The sequence below is a fragment of the Poecilia mexicana genome, unplaced genomic scaffold (genome assembly GCF_051168715.1).
Source record: "Poecilia mexicana isolate PSO_F unplaced genomic scaffold, ASM5116871v1 scaffold_10, whole genome shotgun sequence".
NCBI classification, from domain to species: domain Eukaryota; kingdom Metazoa; phylum Chordata; class Actinopteri; order Cyprinodontiformes; family Poeciliidae; genus Poecilia; species Poecilia mexicana.
The window spans coordinates 320,167-337,817 of record NW_028263379.1 but is presented as its reverse complement, the minus strand read 5'-3'; the positions used below and the strand labels follow the sequence as shown (position 1 = coordinate 337,817).

The following is a 17,651-nucleotide window of genomic DNA, read 5'->3' as shown; positions in this document are numbered from 1 at the left end:
GCCTTCTTTAGACATAACGACCAGGGGAGGATAGCTGGCCAGCCAAGCCCAGCCCGTGGAGCCAGATTCCAATAGCAGAAATTTGTTTAGGTCAGGCTGACATCAGTTTACTGCCTGCCTTGAAAGTCTCGCTGGTGCTTCTCATTGGCAAATCCAAACAGCCAAATTTAGGGTCTCCCACCTGATCCGAGCGAACAACGTTCTCCAAGGTCACACCATATCCATTCTGAGTCCGAGATCTGCTGCCCGGCCACGGTCCTGTTCCAGGATCGCACCCAGTCTGCTGCTCAGGTCCTGTATCATCTCAGTCTGAGTGTTTATCTCTCTGTCCCTGCTGAAGAAAAGCAGGCCCAAACCATGATGCTGCCACCACCATGTTTGACAGTATGGATGGTGTGTTAGGGTGATGAGCTGTGTTGCTTTTATGCCAAACATATCATTTTGCATTGTGGCCAAAAAGTTTGATTTTGGTTTCATCTGAGCAGAACTCCTTCTTCCACTTGTTTGCTGTGTCTCCCAGGTGGCTTGTGGCAAACTTTAAACAAAACTTTTTATGGATATCTTTGAGAAATGGCTTTCTTCTTGCCACTTTTCCATAAAGGCCAGATTTGTGTACGACTGATTGTTGTCCTATGGACAGACTCTCCCACCTCAGCTGTAGATCTCTGCAGTTCATCCAGAGTGATCCTGGGCCTCTTGGCTGCGTCTCTGATCAGTCTTCTCCTTGTTCGAGGTGAAAGTTTAGAGGGACGGCCGGGTCTTGGTAGATCTGGTCTGATACTCCTCCCATTTCAATATGATTGCTTGCTCAGTGCTCCTTGAGATGTTTAAAGCTTGGGAAATCTTTTTGTATCCAAATCCGACTTTAAACTTCTCCACAACAGTATCTTGGACCAGTATCTTGATGCTCTCTGCGCTTTAAACACAACTCTGAGACCATCACAGAGCAGGTCCATTTATAGGGACTTGATTAAAACACAGGTGGATTCTACTGATCATCAGTCATTTAGGACAACACTGGATCATTCAGAGATCCAAACTGAACTTCTGGAGTGAGTTTGCTGCACTGAAAGTAAAGGGGCCCAATAATATTGCACACCCCACTTTGCAGTTTTTTTATTTGTTAAAAAAGTTAAAAATAAAATATCCAATAAACTTTGTTCCACCTCACGATTGTGTCCCACTTGTTGATTCTTCACAAAATAATAACAATTTTAGATCTTTATGTTTAAAGCCTGAAAAGCAGCAAAAGGTTGAAAAGTTCAAGGGGGCCAAATACTTTCACAAGGCACTGTGATATAATATAATTTTGACATTGCAGCAATTCCTCATACAGTGCATAGATGTATCAAGATTGAAAAGAAAAACTTTTAACAGGAAGAGCAGAACCTGGCTCAGTGTGACCAGCCATTGCTTCAGATTTAAGAAGACAAATAATGGAGAAAAAAACCTCATTTCTCAAGTCTGTAAAATAAAAGAACATATAACGTTTGTCCCAGCGAAAGCTATCTTCTCGGAGAGCCAAAGGGCTAATCACTGAAAGACGGGATTATCATCAATAAAAGGAAAACGTATATCATTTGTAGCAGTAGCTGAAACGACGTTCCCTTCTGGAAGATGCCACAGCTAAGAGGAATACCAGAACAGATTTAGTTTCTTTGGAGAGAAAAACAGACACAGAACATAAAGTTAAAAGCTGAATTAACCTCAAATTATAAAATTAGAGAGCAACAAAGTGAAGAAAAGTGGTCATTATGTCTGCTGGCATCCAATACCAGCAGACATAAGCTGAGAGAGAGATAGTCATAAGCTATCTCTCATAATGCAGAGATAGCTTATGACTGTAGGGGATCTATCTGGCCATAGTTTAAAATAAATACAGAAATAATAACCATGTGACTAAATTTACAAAATATAGTTATTAAAAGACCGTGTAACTGTTGTCAGTAATTAAATTATACTGTGAGACATGAATGTGTACATCTCTTTTAATTGGCTTCTTTATTAAATTACCTATGGAATAACTACCTGATTTATTCATTATGTTTTATGATTTTCAGTTTTATTTATTAGTCACTTATTTTTTTATGTATTTATATGTATCTTTTAATATTTTTGTTTTTTAAACTTCCTTGGTATTTTTTACACAATTTATTCATCAAGTATAAAATGGTCACGTTGTCTTTAAGTCCTTTTTGTGTTTTCTTAGGAGGATTTAGAAACCTTCACACCATTGTGTTTGGAGCTTGCAAGAATGCCTTGGAAGTGGACTTGGGCTACCTCATTATCACTGCTGCCCGCAGGTGCTCAGCCGTTTATGCTAATACTTTTTATATATTCATTCAGCTACTCATTATGGAGTTTAATTCTTGGAGAGAATATCTGTTGAACTGTTATGTTTTTGTTTAGATCGACAGTCTCTCATACTCTGGCAAACTGCGCATGTTCTGTGAGCTGCACAGAATTTGTGTGCTCTCTTGAGGATTGAAATTTAATTCTCAAGAGTACCGATTTCCTGCATTTCTCCTGACAAATTCCTTCATTTCCCACAAATGTCTTGGGGACAGTCAGATATTTCATGTGCAGCAACACAAATGTAAACAATCACACACTGCAGTAGGAGCAACACAAGGACTTAGCTTAAGGCTCAGAATGAGTTATATTCTTTTATCTATTTTTAAAATGCCTTTTGATTAAAGAGGTTAAATAAACAAATGAGACTGTTTAAATAGGCAAATTCAAACTTCACATGTTTGATCAACTTTTGGTTAGAGGTCAATTGCTCTGTTCTGAATTCAGTTTAAGTGAGCTGGTGTTTCATTCTTATTAAGCACATAAGGTTCACATACCTTCTCTATGCTATTTATTCTGGTGCTTCTCTTTTATATCCGTTTTTCTTTCTAATTTTAATTGTGTGTCTTTAAATACTAGAGTAACATGGCAAGTAAAATAGGCCTTCACACCACAATTGCTGCTCAAACCTCATAATAGTCCTCAACATTAACATTTTAGATTGTTGATTTACTGAGAATATTATTTTAACATTTTAATAAGTTGATGTTTGATTCTATCCCATTTGTATTTTACAGGCTTCATGAACTGCGAATCCAGCCTTCACTTACTAAAGATGGAGTTTTCTCAGCTCTCAAAATGGCCGAACTTGAGTTCCCCCAGTTTGAGACGCTCCATTTGGGATATGTGGATGATTTTCTTCTACAATGTTTGTACTCCTCATAAAGCTTAGAAAATAATGTGGTTGAGTCAGCATGCCTAACATAAATTTTGTTTTGTGGTGGCTATTATAAGCATGCTGCATTCAACCTGTTTTTGTTTCATTGTTTACTCTGATTGCTGTTAACACTTACATGGATCATATCTCCTCCCACTCTGATTGGCTTGTAGACGTCTAAACATACTTCTACATAGTTTTTATCCAGTAAAAAGGCCTGTGTCTGTTAGCGTAAATGCACTCTAATGTTCACATTTTTCAAATTCAAATATACTTTATTATTCCCAAAGTGAAATTAAATTGTAACTCATTGAGTGGAAACTAAAGTTCTTTGAATGCGCTATTAAAAAACATAGATGACAAGGTTTTTATATACACACACCGTTTTATTTTCGGTTCTGGGGCACTAGCAAACAAGACTTTTCTCTAGATTTGTGCTAAGTAGGGATTTAGTTGGCTAGTCTGTTTTTTTTCTCACCTTTTAATATGAGTTAATATCATTAAGTTTTGAAGTCTCATTTTCAAGAGCAACCTATTTTGATGGCAACTGTATAATTAATGTATGTGCCATAAAATAAAAATGTATTTATAAATATCTTCTATATAATAAACTTGATGAAAACAGGTAAATGTTCTGCTGTTTTGCTAATGCAGGTAAGATGAGTCACTTGGAGCTGGTGAAATATGGCCTAGCTGATGTTATTGAGAACCCTGGCATCATCACGGATATCGGTATCAAGGTGGTAAATGAGGTGTTCACTAATATTAAATATCTGCTTATCTACAACTGTCCTCACCTTCATAACCCTCATCAGTGGATCACAGGTAAACCTCTTCTTTTTTATGCTGACATGTTAAAGTCTTCTGTTTAGTCTCTATGTGGAACTGCAGATGTGTCTTCTGCTACCTTCATCCTCAGATCACTCCAGATGGAGCCGTCTTGTTGACCTGACCTTAGTTCGTTGTCATGCTATCAGATTGGAATCTTTCTGCCACTTTGTAGAGTTACTTCCCAGTTTGGAGTTCATCTGCTTGGACCAAATGTTCAGAGAGCCACCTAAGGTATTTTAGACACTCTCCCTCACATCATCCATTTCTTTAAGCATTGGGGTTTTCTAGTTATGTAAAAAAGAAAAGTAATTTTTAGGGTGAGGAATGCCTGTATTAGAGACACCAAAGTTTTCGTTTATGTTATCAATATATCAGATAGTAAAGTCAACTGCTGGTGTTTTTTCCTATTGCTTCCATGCTGTCAATTTCATGTTACTATACACTAGTGGTTCTCAATACATGGTGTCCTGATGCTAGGTTTTTTCAGACCAACTACGAGTATTTCAATTGAGGTACTTGCTGATATCAATACCAGGGTTTACCGGAGAAAATGTACTAAATCTGATGGTTGGGGAGCCGTGGTAGTCCAGGGCTTCCCCCAGTGTATTATAAGCCTGGCAGCCCGTCATACTTCACTAGCCCCCAGCCAGGCTAAGCATTGCTTGTTTTTGTTTTTAGGAAAAATATAATAATAACAATAATAAAAAAATGACACTAAAATTGTTTTAAAAATCGCTTAATTTTCTTAAAAGCCAGGTTACCAGTGTCTGTTACGCTAAGTATTTCTTGGTGGAGCAGATTTATTCCTAAAAGAGAGGTTTATAGTTGGTGCATTTAAAGCTACAAGAGCTGAAGTTTACCTCAGTGCTGGTCACACGCCTCCTTTCACTCAAACTAGTCACATGAGTCTAAAACCCATTGCGTTAGCTCTGGTTGCGCAGCTCTATTTTTTTCCTGATTATATGATGCATCAAACCAAATGCTTTGTTCACTCGTCCCATAAAACTTGAGCAACCAAAACAGTTTCTGTGAGGCTTATTGAAAACTCACACACAAAATGGAAAGATACTAAAGCCACATTAGCACCAGTAAATTAAATCTCCTGTTTGTTGCGCATCTCTGTTTTTAAATTTACTTCAGATTTTTAACAAAACAATGAGCACTATATATAGACATTCAAGTCATACTTGAGAGTGCTTGGGAGAATAAACACAAACTAATAAATGACAAAACAAGAATCAAAAATAAAACATGGCACACAAACAAAAACCCAGCAATTATTTTCATAAGTACATGGATAAAAAGTAGATGACTAAAAAGTAGGGATGCTCCGACCAGGTCTTTTGCTGTCGATTCCGATAGCGATCATCCATGAGGCCGATCTCTGCCAATCACCGGTCTTTGTTGATCGCCTGGAATCGCTGTTGATTTTTTGGTTTAGGTAGAAATGATACTATGTTATCTGGCAAAATGGAAACATTGTCTGGCAATAAATTCACCTACTCTAGACATAATAGACATATTTTAATACATATCTCAAATCTCTTTTTTTTATTTTAGTTACATGCTGCTTTAAGCAGACGTTCAGCGTCAGAGTTCACTGTCTGTCGTTTGAGCGATTGGCACACCTCTACTAAAAATAATCAGAGGTTACAGAAGGTAAATAAAATATAAATTAGACAGAAAACACCTAAAATGGGTTACCTAAAGGGCTTAATGTATTCCGTGCTACTAAAATTCTTATAAGACTTAGATAAAGGGTGTATATCGTTACAACAGGGAAGTGAGGGGAGCACCACTCGTGGGGTCACATCAAGCGTCAAAGACGAACCATTGGTCCAAAAACGGCGACCAGATTCTTAAAGATGTGATTTCAGAACCGTTGAGAGTTTGCCTAATTTTGTCCAGTTTCATGAACAAATGGGCATTTTTTATCCAGTGAGGGTGGGAGAGGATTCTTCCAATGCATCAGAATCTAGCCAGTAGCGTGAGGAAGGCCACAAGGTCAGCATCATGGACTGACAGTAATTGGTTTTTGGAGAGAACCCCAAATAAAGCAGTCAATGGAGAGAGCTGTAGTGTGGTTGACGTGATTACAGAAAGGGAGTCAGAAACAGATTTCAAAAATTGGAATAGAAAGGAACAGGTTCCATCCATCCATCCATGGATGCATGCATAGCACATTTTAGCAGCAAGGCATTTCAAAGTGCTTTACATAATTAAAATAAAAACAGCATGTAATAAACAGTGAGAAAGAAATAAAAAGCTGTAGAACTTTAGTTGAGACGCCGTCAACTGGGACTCCAACCCTTTGGACTTTAGTCAAAACGCCGTTTGACAAGGACTCTAACCTCTCGGAAATGGTGAGAAAGAGAAATAAAAATAAATTAATAAACAGATAAAAATTAAAGATAAAAACATTAAAAACATCAAAGACATCAAAACCCTACTCTAACCCTAATTTAGCCATAAGCAGCTCTAAACAGGTGGGTTTTAAGTTGAGATTTAAAGGCTCTCAGTGTTTCAGCTGTTTTACAGTTTTCTGGAAGTTTGTTCCAAATTTGTGGTGCATAGAAACTGAATGCTGCTTCTCCTCGTTTGGTTCTGGTTCTGGAGATGCAGAGCAGAACCAGAACCAGAAGATCTGAGGGGTCTAGACGGTTGGTACAGCAACAACAGATCTTTAATGTATTGTGGTGCTAAACCGTTCAGTGATTTATAAACTAACCACAGTATTTTAAAGTCTATTCTCTGAGCTACAGGGAGCCAGTGTAGGGACTTTAAAACTGGTGTTATGTGCTCTATCTTCCTGGTTTTAGTGAGAACACGAGCAGCAGCTTCTGGATCAGCTGCAGCTGGAGGATTGATTTATTAGTCAGACCTGTGAAGACGCTGTTGCAGTAATCAATGTGGCTGAAGATAAATGCATGGATGAGTTTCTCTAGATCTCACTGGGACATCAGTCCTCTAATCCTGGAGATGTTCTTCAGATGATAGAAGGCCGACTTTGTGACTGTCTTAATGTGGCTCTGAAGGTTCAGGTCAGAGTCCATCACTACTCCCAGGTTTCGGGCTGATCGCTGGTTTTAGTTATATAACTGAAGCTGAGCATTGATTCTAGTTCGCTCCTCTTTAGGTCCAAAGATAATAACTTCAGTTTTGTTTCTGTTCAGCTGGAGAAAGTTTTGGCACATCCACACATTTATCTGTTCTAAGCATCTATTCAGTGATTGGATGGTTCAGAGTCACCTGGTGACATCGTGATGTAGAGCTGTGTATCATCCGCGTAGTTATGGTAGCTGATCTTATTTCCTGTTATAACCTGAGCCAGTGGGAGCATATAAATATTGAAAAGAAGGGGTCCTAGGATTGAACTTTGGGGTACCCCACATGTGACCTTTGACCTCTCTGATGAGACTTTCTTCTTCACAAAATGTAAAGAAAAATGGAGTGGTATCAGATTTTAGCTGTTGAAGTATTTCTCCATTGATACACATGCATAACAGGATTGGACATCATTGCTGTGCATCACTGGAGGTAGTGATGTGCTCCTGAAGGCACCAGTACTATGAGTCATGTCCACAAAACCATAATGTTCAAATGCAGGATGAACAGGAATCTGTCACAAAAAATAGTCATAGTAGGTTATTTCTTACCCGATTTCTACAAAATGAGGCTTTAATTAAAGCTGAGAAAATTGCTGATGTTTTAATATGAAAAATATGTATTCTCCCTGAATATAAGTTTATAAACAGTTTGGTTTCTGTCAAGATGCAAGAGAGGACTAAGCAAATTTATCTTTTATATTAGTCAATAATTCAATTTTGCGTAATTGCCACTATTAAAATTAGTGGGCTCTGGTCTGCTTGAGTTCACACTGCATTCAAACCACTCTAGAGTTCATTTCAACCAAACGGTGACCAAGGTTTTTAAGTTGGACCAGAGTTCACTATTTTGGTCCGCATTAGAGTTCAAATGTTCATTCAGACCTCCCCAAACAAACTGGACCTTCTAAACAAACGAATTAGAGTTTGGATCAAGTGGACTATACAGGGCTAGAGTGAAGTGCACCCTAAATGTCGATTTTGTGTGTCTGACAGGGCTGTGCCAGAGTGGGTCTGAGCGCAGGAACTGGTATTGGTGTGTCATCTGCACTTGTGAGCAACCAGAATGCCAGCAATGACAATAATCAGCACCATCACCCCAATGAGGCCAACATGCCTCCTGTTCCTCCACCTGTCAACAACATCAATAACAACCAAAGGCAGCAGGAACATGATGGTAAGTCCTACAAAAATTTTACTTAACCATTCATCTCTTCTGTAATCTTTTTCACAGACTTGGTACATTTTTTTTTTTTTTTTAGAAAGGTTCAAGTTATGGGTAAAGATTCTAAAAATATCCTATTTGTTTTATTTTTTTCTTCAATTTCTGAAATTAAGATTTTAATTATTTTCTGAAGCTATACAACAGACTAGAGATTTGCTTGGATTTTGTTTTAATGAATAAAATAGTACAAGTGGGCACAGCCAGGTCTTGAATAAGGAGTTTGGGCTGATTGAATGCTACAGGCAGACATGTGGAAGTCACCTTATGTTTTTGTTTGTTTGTTTGTTTTACCAGTATCTGTGATATTTACATTCAGCTTGGCATTGTCTCAGGGGAATAATTAATCTCTTTGCAGAGAGAGGTTCTATATACTTTATTGCTTAACATAATGTTTTGGTTGGGTGTCTGCTTTGTTTTACCATTTTTTTCTATGTTTCATTGCACACTTAGTTCTGCATATAATATTCTGCGCATATATTCAGGTATTTTTTTTCTGTACATGTCGCTTTTAATGAACAGGTTTGCCATATTTTTGGTACAAATAGGTTGCGCCCTAAGTAACCAACTATTCTGCCTACCTACCTTACTACTTTACTTGTTTTTCACAAATCTGTCTAAATCTGGGTTTGTGGACACTTGTCCCTCGCCAAGATAATCTATCCGCGTCACAGGTGTGGCAAATCACCATGCTGATTAAACAGCATCATTATTTCACAGATGTGTCTCACTCTGGCTACAATAAAAAGCTACTCTAATATATGCAGTTTTACTATATTGATGGAGTCTGAAAACCAGCCAGTATATGGTGTGGCCACCATTTGCCTGATGCACTGCAACACATCCCTCTTGCATGCAGTTAGTTGACAATATTGTCAATTGTGTTCTGTGGAATGTTGGTCCACTCCACTTCAATGGTTGTCTGCATGTGCTAGATATTGTTAGAACCAGAAACATGTTGTCATATACACTGTTCCAGAGCATCCCAAATATGCTCATTGGGTGACATGTCATGGAAGTATGTAGGCCTGTTGCGATAAACGATAAATCAATTACTCGCACGATAAATTAAACCTATCGACCTCATTTTAACTTTCGGTTTTATCGTCTCTTACTGCCTTTTTTTCTTTCTCTTGACACTGAATGAAAAAAGGCTCAGCTCCGGTGCTCTCCACTGACCCTCCCTTCCTATTTCCTTAGTGTGATGTCCAGCACACAACACGAGTTGTCTGCCGACTGTCTGCCCATTTTCAAAACCTGAGAGGGTTCGTCGTGCCGTGTGGTTTCCTGCCACATGGGCACAAAATAATGGCTATAAGTCCAGTTAACTAATTTTAAAATCGGGCATTAATCAATGCTTTACTAGAATCTACCTGTGATGCATGTGGCTAGAGTCAGCATAAAGTCCTGACTGAATGAAAATCATTATAACCTATTTATGTCACGTTAACGAAGAACAGCTGAAAACTTACCAGATTTATCAACTGCGGTAGCAATTTGGCTCCAACTCCTCTCCTTGTCATTTCTATATTCTTTGCACGAAATGTTAAATAAATATTAATGTTGTTTCCACATATCATCTCCAAAGTCCGCTGGATTTTGGGTTGTGCTGTGTCAGCCGTTTGGGATTCCCCTCCGTAATTTCCCCTCAGAAAGCATGGAGGAGAATCCGGCGCTTTCTGATTGGCTACCTGTCACATTCAGTGTTAACGGAAAACCCCTGATTTAGATGGAGCAACATCTACATCACACTGCAGGATGATCGGTTACGAAATCACCAGCGACAATCTTAGAACGCCCAACGTTCTAAGATTATCGTAAGGGGAAAATAGGGGCAAAATATCGTGTGGTGTGAACTATTGCGTCAGGATGTGCCCATCTTCTCTATTTAAATCTAGTGATTACTGAAGGGCAATACAATATACAGACTTAATAATCTGCACTCTTTTGGTTGAATGCAGTATTTATTTCCACTTTGGTTTTATGTTGTTTAGTTTTTATTCAAGTACGTTTTTTGTTAATGGAGACTGAGAATCCATTTTATTTTTGTTTTTGGTTGTTTAGCTTATTTAGTTTATCAGTTCCAGGTTATGTGTTCTTTTGAAAATAAAGTGCATCTATGGCAGGAAATTTCATGTATTATTACATTATTTCCATTAAATCAGTGTCAAATTATCGTTTATCGCAATAATTTTTTAGACAATCGCTCAGCAAAATTTGTTATTGTGACAGGCCTAGAAGTATGCTATCAGTGCAAGTACGGTGACGTTTTCAGCTTTCAGAAATTGTGTATAGATCCATACAATATGGGTCCGTTCATTATCATGAGGTGATGGTCATGGATGAAAACTTAAGAAAATTTTGTAAACTGACTGCCCTGAAAAATGTAAGTATAACTATTAGTCTTATGTTTTGTTTAACATTTACCAACCTGTTCTTAACCTAGCTACATCATTACACAGTTACATGAACACAGTACAGTGTACTTGGGAAACTCTTGGAAACTTATTGACTTAAATAGAATAGAATCCAACTTGATTGTCATGGCACACCACAAGTACAAAGTAACTAAATGCAGCTTCCATCCATCCAGAAATGTATTTCCTAGCCAAAAGCAATAATTTGTCAGAAAGTTTGAAGTCACCGTAAATCTCCGGTTTAAGAAGAGCTCACTAGTTCTCAATGGGGTTTTTATATCTAGAGAGGAAGGAGGCCACTTCACTATTCCTTAATTTTTAAGGCTTTCACTGGCTAGCCACATAGTGGGGTACTTTGATGCATGTGATGGAGCATTGTCCTGTATGAATATCATGGTCTTCTTTAAAAATGTAGACTTTTTCCTGTACCACTGCTTGAATAAAGTGTCTTCTAAAAACTGGGAGTTGGTTTGACGGTTGATTTTGAGTCCATCTTCAACCCAAAAAGGTCCAACTAGCTCATCTTTAATAATACCAGCCATACCAATGTCATTAGAAAGAACAGTGTATTTTACAATTTAGGCCAAATATGTCAAGCACAACAGCAGAAAAAGACAAAAACCAAAAAAACAGGGAAGCTTTAAGCTTCAAATTTTCTGAGTCCAAAATAATAAAACACCCCTTTCAAAGATGACATAAAATACCACTGACTAGAAGTAAATGTAAAGGTACAAAGGCTGAGCTCCTTGGCTATCCACAAAACAGGAGAAAAAGGTTTGGAACAAAAATGGTGGAAAGCCCTTACCAGTTTCCACTGTGAACACAGCACACACTTATGCCCCTTTTCCACCAGCTTGGCTCTATTTCAGAGTGACCGCTTTTCTATGCCCGACTCGGCTCTGTAGTAGGGTGCCGCCTCATGGCCGTGGGGAGTGTAGCGCCCTGCCTCCAGAAGCCATGTGCTGTGCTTCCTAACGCAAGTTGTTTTTCTGATACAAAAGAAGAAGAGAAAGGAGAGCTTCGTTTTTTTATAGCCTGATTGTGATTATTCTGAGACTTCAAGAAAATGTGTGGTGGGGGGAATGCTGTGATATGTCGAGGAGGAGCTGATCTCCACTTTGCAGTGGGAGGAAAGCAGGTGGCTCAGACGGTTCAGGTAAGCTAACGATGATTTTTGTATTAAACTACGATAAAACTTGTAATACATTGCTGAATATACATGAGCTAATGTTAGTCATGGTGTTGGAAACAACTTAATGGTGTCAGAAATGTGTGTTGGCGCCACACATTCATAATACATTTCAATGTGTTTTCAGATGTTGGTAAACTGCCGCCGCAGACCATCGTGGTTCTTCGTGCAGCCTTTGGGTTGTAGGATCTCATCAGTGTCCGTCTTCCTGACTGCTGGTCGGTGTTTACCTTCAGGATGTCCAGAGACCTTCACCTTTCTGGAGCAGGAATCACATGAGCTCAATATGCTGATGAAACATTTCTGATAAAAAAAAATGTGGCTGATGTTCTTACAGAGTTGAAGTGCATTAACAATTTGTTGTTTTTAACTTCTCAATACGTTTCAATATGATTCATCTGGTGTTCAAGTTATACTGAGAACAAATAAAGCTTTATTCCTTCTAATCCGACTAGTTCTAGTTTTAATCAAACCTTCATGTTTTCACATTTTGGTCACTAATTGATCGGGGCTTAAAACTTTAAATTCAGTCTTATCACTAATTAAGGTTACAGGTTTTGGACATGTTTTGTCACTCTCTTGCACTGAAGATTCTGCAGGAAGACAGATAAACAGTGAGTGGGTAGAATGATGTATAAAGTAGAAATTAACATAAATGATTTGTATTTTGGGTTCTTGTTAATAGCAACCCTGATAATAATGTCAAAATGTTTGGTTTGCTTAATAATGTATTCAGTTTTGGATACTTTCATTGGTAATCTATAATGTTAAGTGTCAATGAAATATTTATATAATATAATGTTACTTTCACTCTGTCTAAAGCTCCTCACATTTTGGGAGGATTGTATTAGGACCTTGATACAAACTACAGTATATAAAATAATGTGTGGAATGAGTATATAAAAAAAGACTTTGTTCACTGAGACACGACAGCATTTTTCTTCTTTTTTGTCTCAACTCTCCATGGAGCTCTGCCATATCTGCTGGTAGCTGCTTCCTCCTGAAGGAGATCCTGTTGTTCTGATGGTTCTCCTCATCGTTCTCCATCATGTCAGCCATGTTGCTCTCCTTCTGCTCCCTGGGAAAAGTAATTAGATGTTTTAGCTTATAGCACATAAATGTAGATAAATAAGTTACTAATGTGGAAGTTACACATAAGGAATTATTTAAAACAGACATGTTACTTTATATATACATGCACACACTTTTTTTTTACCATCCAACCATACAGAATTATAAATAACTGGAATAGTGTAAATTAAAGACAAAATCTAATTACTTATAAGTTTTAGACCAGGGGTGTCAAACTCCAGTCCTCAAGGGCAACTATCCTGCAGTTTCTAGATGTGCCACAGGTACAAAACACTGAAATGAAATGGCTTAATTACCTCCTTCTTGTGCAGAGGCCTGCTAATGACCTAATTATCCTATTCAGGTGGTGCAGCAGAGGCACATCTAAAAGTTGCAGGGCAGCGGCCCTCCAGGACTGGAGTTTGACACCTGTGTTTTAGACGCATGCAGACATGGATAAAATACCACTATCGTTTTCCAATTAATAGTTCATAACCATTTAATTAGAGAACTGATATGTTGCTATTTTACAATAATAGAATATCATATAACATGTTTTATTATCTCACACATAAGGGAAGCACATAGCTTCGCTCAAAGATAAACCATTAAAACAAATCAAGGCAACATGCTGTACAATATTGACAGTTCTAACTGTAATGTGCAGCTGAGTGTCTTCAGAAAATGCTCATATTGTGTTTGAGCAATAAAAATACAGCAGACTTAGTGTTTCAAATGTCTTCCATGACTGTATGTAGGCTAACTTAAATATAGCAAAGACCAAACGGATATATCTCCAAACTGCTCACCTGGCTGGAGAGCAGCAGCGGCGTTAGCTGCTTCTGAGTCGGGGTTCACCGTGGGGCTCCAAGCGGCTAACGAGACTTTCCATTCGCTCCACTACGGTGACAAAAACCACTCATTCTTCACGGCTCCATCGAGCTGCTGCTGAATATTGAAATCTGATGCAAAGAAAAGCAGACATTTTTGTTCATCGCTTGTTTGTATCTTCCATCACTTCCGTGTTGCAGCGAGTTTGAAACTTGCGCCTTCATTTTTCTTCTGTCTTTGCTGCTCCGTCTCTCTCGCCCTCAGCCAATCAGTCAACAGGAGCGAAGCTTGCGTCAGCCACCAAACCAGGGCCGGTGGAAAAGCTCTGAAAGCGAGCTGAGCTGGTGGAAAGGACATTAGTTATTCACTTAAAATTTCACCCAGTACTGCTAAGTAAGTTGTCAACAATATAAGCCCCAGATCCATATTTTCATAAGTCACCAAGACAGACTACATTTGTCCAAAATACTACCTGCAATTATGAATATATGGGCATATTTATACATATATGCTTATGGAGAGAGCCCCTAGAGGTCAGTGACCATAACGGTGACAAAAACTTTCATAAAGACAAATGTGTTTTAGTTGTACCCTTGATTTACTGTAGTAGTCAGCTGAGGTTGACTGAAGGTATTTATTCATCTTTTACATTTTTACACACTCATTTGGACTTTTGGATAAGGAATAAACTTTATTCTGCCCACTAAATACTCTTGGTAAAGCTTGTCTGTAGTGTATGTTCCCTGTTTTCTATCAAGATCTCTATGATCACAGCACATTTGGAATAATGAACCCCACAACTTCATCAGAGGGTAGAACCTCCATGTAAGAGGCGTTTACTTTGGGACAAATTGCAACCACTGATTGGTCAGATACTGACAAACCCACTGGACAGGTGACGTCATGTCACTACTTGTGACATTTGTGGCATTATTCTGTGATCAAACTGCACAGTTTTTTTTGTGGTCAGCCTAAGGCACATCTGCACTATAATGATGCTGCCTAATTATAATGATGCTGCCTAATTAGCAAACATGCGATCTCACAGGTGTGGTATGTCAACATGCTAATAATTATTTAATAATATTAATTATCTTGGCAAATGAGAAGTGCTCACCAACCCAGATAGAAGCCTTTTGTGTGTACATAGAATAAACCCACACTATTTCTGTCTAACCCACAAAGCAGTGGACTTAAGGAATAATATTTGTACGTGTTTTTCTCCAAGAGCCACTGGAAATAAATGGATTGCAGGAAGAAGATGAAGATGAAGTGGACGAGGTTGCATATGAGGAAGAGAAAATGGAGATAGAGCCTCATTTAGACATAAAAGAAGCAGAAGATGGAATAGGGATAGAAAATATGGCAGGCCCCATTTGTCAGGCTGGAACGTCACAACCTCCTGATGAGGAACAAGCAGGTTTTGAACAATTCTTTTCTTTGGATATGAAAACTATGATTTTGTACTTAAATATTCTCCTATTTTTGTTGTTAAGAAAAGTTAAACTAATAATTTTATTTGGTAACACTTTATTTGAAGGGGTGTGAATAAGACTGACATGACATCTGTCATGAACATGAACGAGTCTTTATGAATGTCTGACTGTTGTCATGAAGTGTCATTCGGTAAATAATGACACTTTTAATGCAAAGTTGCTCTAAAAGTTGCATTGAAAATGCCAACTTTGCATGATTTTGTAAATAATAATTTAATGCAAAGTTTGCATTTTTAATGGACTTTTAATGCAACTTTTAGAGCAACTTTGCATTAAAAGTGTCATTATTTACCCAATGACACTTCATGACAACTGTCAGACATTCATAAAGACTCGTTCATGTTCATGACAGATGTCATGTCAGTCTTATTCACACCCCTTCAAATAAAGTGTTCCCTTTTATTCTTTTTTAACAATATTTTTTCCCTTCCACCTCCAGGTCCCAGTGGTGTGAACCATCGGTGTAGAACTGCTAGTGCTGTTGCTCCTAAGCTTCCATCGGCTGCCTCAGACTCTGATAGTGATGAAGAGGAAGGCCTCGTTTCCAGGCTAATACCACCTACCTGTTTGCAGGAGCCAGCATCCTGTGCAAAAGGTGCGAGCTCAACTCAGGACACATATCTAAGTCCTCTCTTACCCTGTAGATTTAAAAGAGTCTTGCTCTTTTCTGATGGACCAACTTTTAGTGTAATCTTTGATTAGTTTCTCCAAAGTAAAGATTCAATCCGTTTTTAATGGAGGCATTGCTTTCTTTGATTGTTTTTGGGACTGTGTAGGTGAAGGAGGCACGGAAGCAAAGAGCACAGCACCTCCGCCTCATCAGCCGTCAAAATTAGAACCTTATCCAATTTTTCCCTGACACCACAGCAAATTTGGAATCATTTTACAAGAGTCACACTGGACCAAATAAGAAAATGCATGAAGCCCCAGATCCATATTTTCATAAGTCACCAAGACAGACTACATTTGTCCAAAATACTACCTGCAATTATGAATATATGGGCATATTTATACATATATGCTGTCAATGTATCACTTATGGCTATGCATGCACGCAAAATATGTGGATTTAATTCTGAAACCTATAGAGCTAAATTGGGGTTGACAAAATCTGGTTCCATTGATTCATAATTCCACTTCTAATATGGGAGACAGCAGCAGATTACCAGGCCATTTCTCTAGACTGCTCAAGTATCAGTAGTGAATGTATCTGTTTTCTTTCTCATTTTCCTTGTGAGATAAAATGACAACCAGCCTTTATGTCATTAGGTCGGCTTGAAGAGGAAGCCGTGCCAAGTAGAGCTTTGAGATGGGAGCAACCTCAGTGGTGGTCTTGCAGCTCTCTTTCACTTTACTTTGAGAGCATGGAAAATGTTAAACACAGACTGAAAATGCTATATAAATTTGTCAGTATCATATTTTTTCCACTGATATTTGTGTGATGTGTTGACATAAGCAGGTTATATCAGTGAAGCTTGTTTTTCAAAATCAGACACCTACACATAGAACATCAATTGTGTTTAAAGACATTCAGTTTCCACACTGTCATCCATGTCAAAACAGGATCCAAATTTTGAAACTTGGAAAAAAAAAATCTGAAACTGAAAAGAAAATCCTTGAGCCTCAAAAGTAGCTTTGAACATTTTTCTTTTTTAGTTTCAATTTTTTTTCTTTTGAAGAAGCTGTATTCCTCCAAGTTGGCTCCATAGAAGCTGTTTAAGTCTCTCGCTCAAGTCGCCATAGCAGCGTCGGTCAAGGGAGATGAAGTGAGAGAGCAAAGGACAGAAAGAAAAGTAATTTTGGAAGTTGAGAAGTACAGTATTTTACACACCCATTCAATAAATTAATGATTGAAAAGTCCATTTATTTTAGGACTTTTCAGTTATATGTGATGAAACATATTACATATAATTGCATGCAGATGGATGTTTGAAAGCCTTTATTTCTGTTAATCACAATGATTTTCTACTTAGTTATTGAAAACATGGCACTTAAAGTAGAATATTATACGAGAACAATTAAAAAATATTTCTAAAATCAGAATTATGAGCTTAATGAAAAGTGTTTTTTCTACTTGCTAAGATTTTATTTTTGAAAGATACTTTTAACAAAACTCATCAGGATGTTTTTATTGAATATGAATGTATGCGACACCACACAGCCTTTATCGCATGATCCTGCATTTCCTGAGTGGAGGTGCATGCAGTGAACTAGTATGAGTGAAAGGTGGCACGCGAGATCAGCGACGAGTTCGGTGTCTC

At 38.1% G+C, this 17,651-nt stretch overlaps 1 protein-coding gene and 1 long non-coding RNA gene across 4 annotated transcripts in view; one reads left to right on the top strand and one right to left on the bottom strand.

Moving 5' to 3' along the window:
* Positions 1–17,651, top strand: part of fbxo38 (F-box protein 38) — a 56,442-nt gene that overhangs the window by 20,896 nt on the left and 17,895 nt on the right. For all 3 annotated transcript variants that reach the window (XM_088009268.1, XM_088009269.1, XM_088009267.1), the window contains exons 7-13: positions 2,210–2,303; positions 3,090–3,220; positions 3,884–4,054; positions 4,149–4,291; positions 8,161–8,341; positions 15,123–15,314; positions 15,830–15,985. In XM_088009268.1, the coding sequence (XP_087865394.1) occupies positions 2,210–2,303; positions 3,090–3,220; positions 3,884–4,054; positions 4,149–4,291; positions 8,161–8,341; positions 15,123–15,314; positions 15,830–15,985 (1,068 nt within the window). The remainder of the gene's footprint in view (positions 1–2,209; positions 2,304–3,089; positions 3,221–3,883; positions 4,055–4,148; positions 4,292–8,160; positions 8,342–15,122; positions 15,315–15,829; positions 15,986–17,651) is intronic.
* On the bottom strand, positions 12,957–14,157 carry LOC148156635 (uncharacterized). The gene is made up of 2 exons (XR_015764400.1): positions 13,873–14,157; positions 12,957–13,070 (listed from the first exon to the last, which is right to left on the bottom strand). It is a non-coding gene; the product is annotated as an uncharacterized LOC148156635 (long non-coding RNA).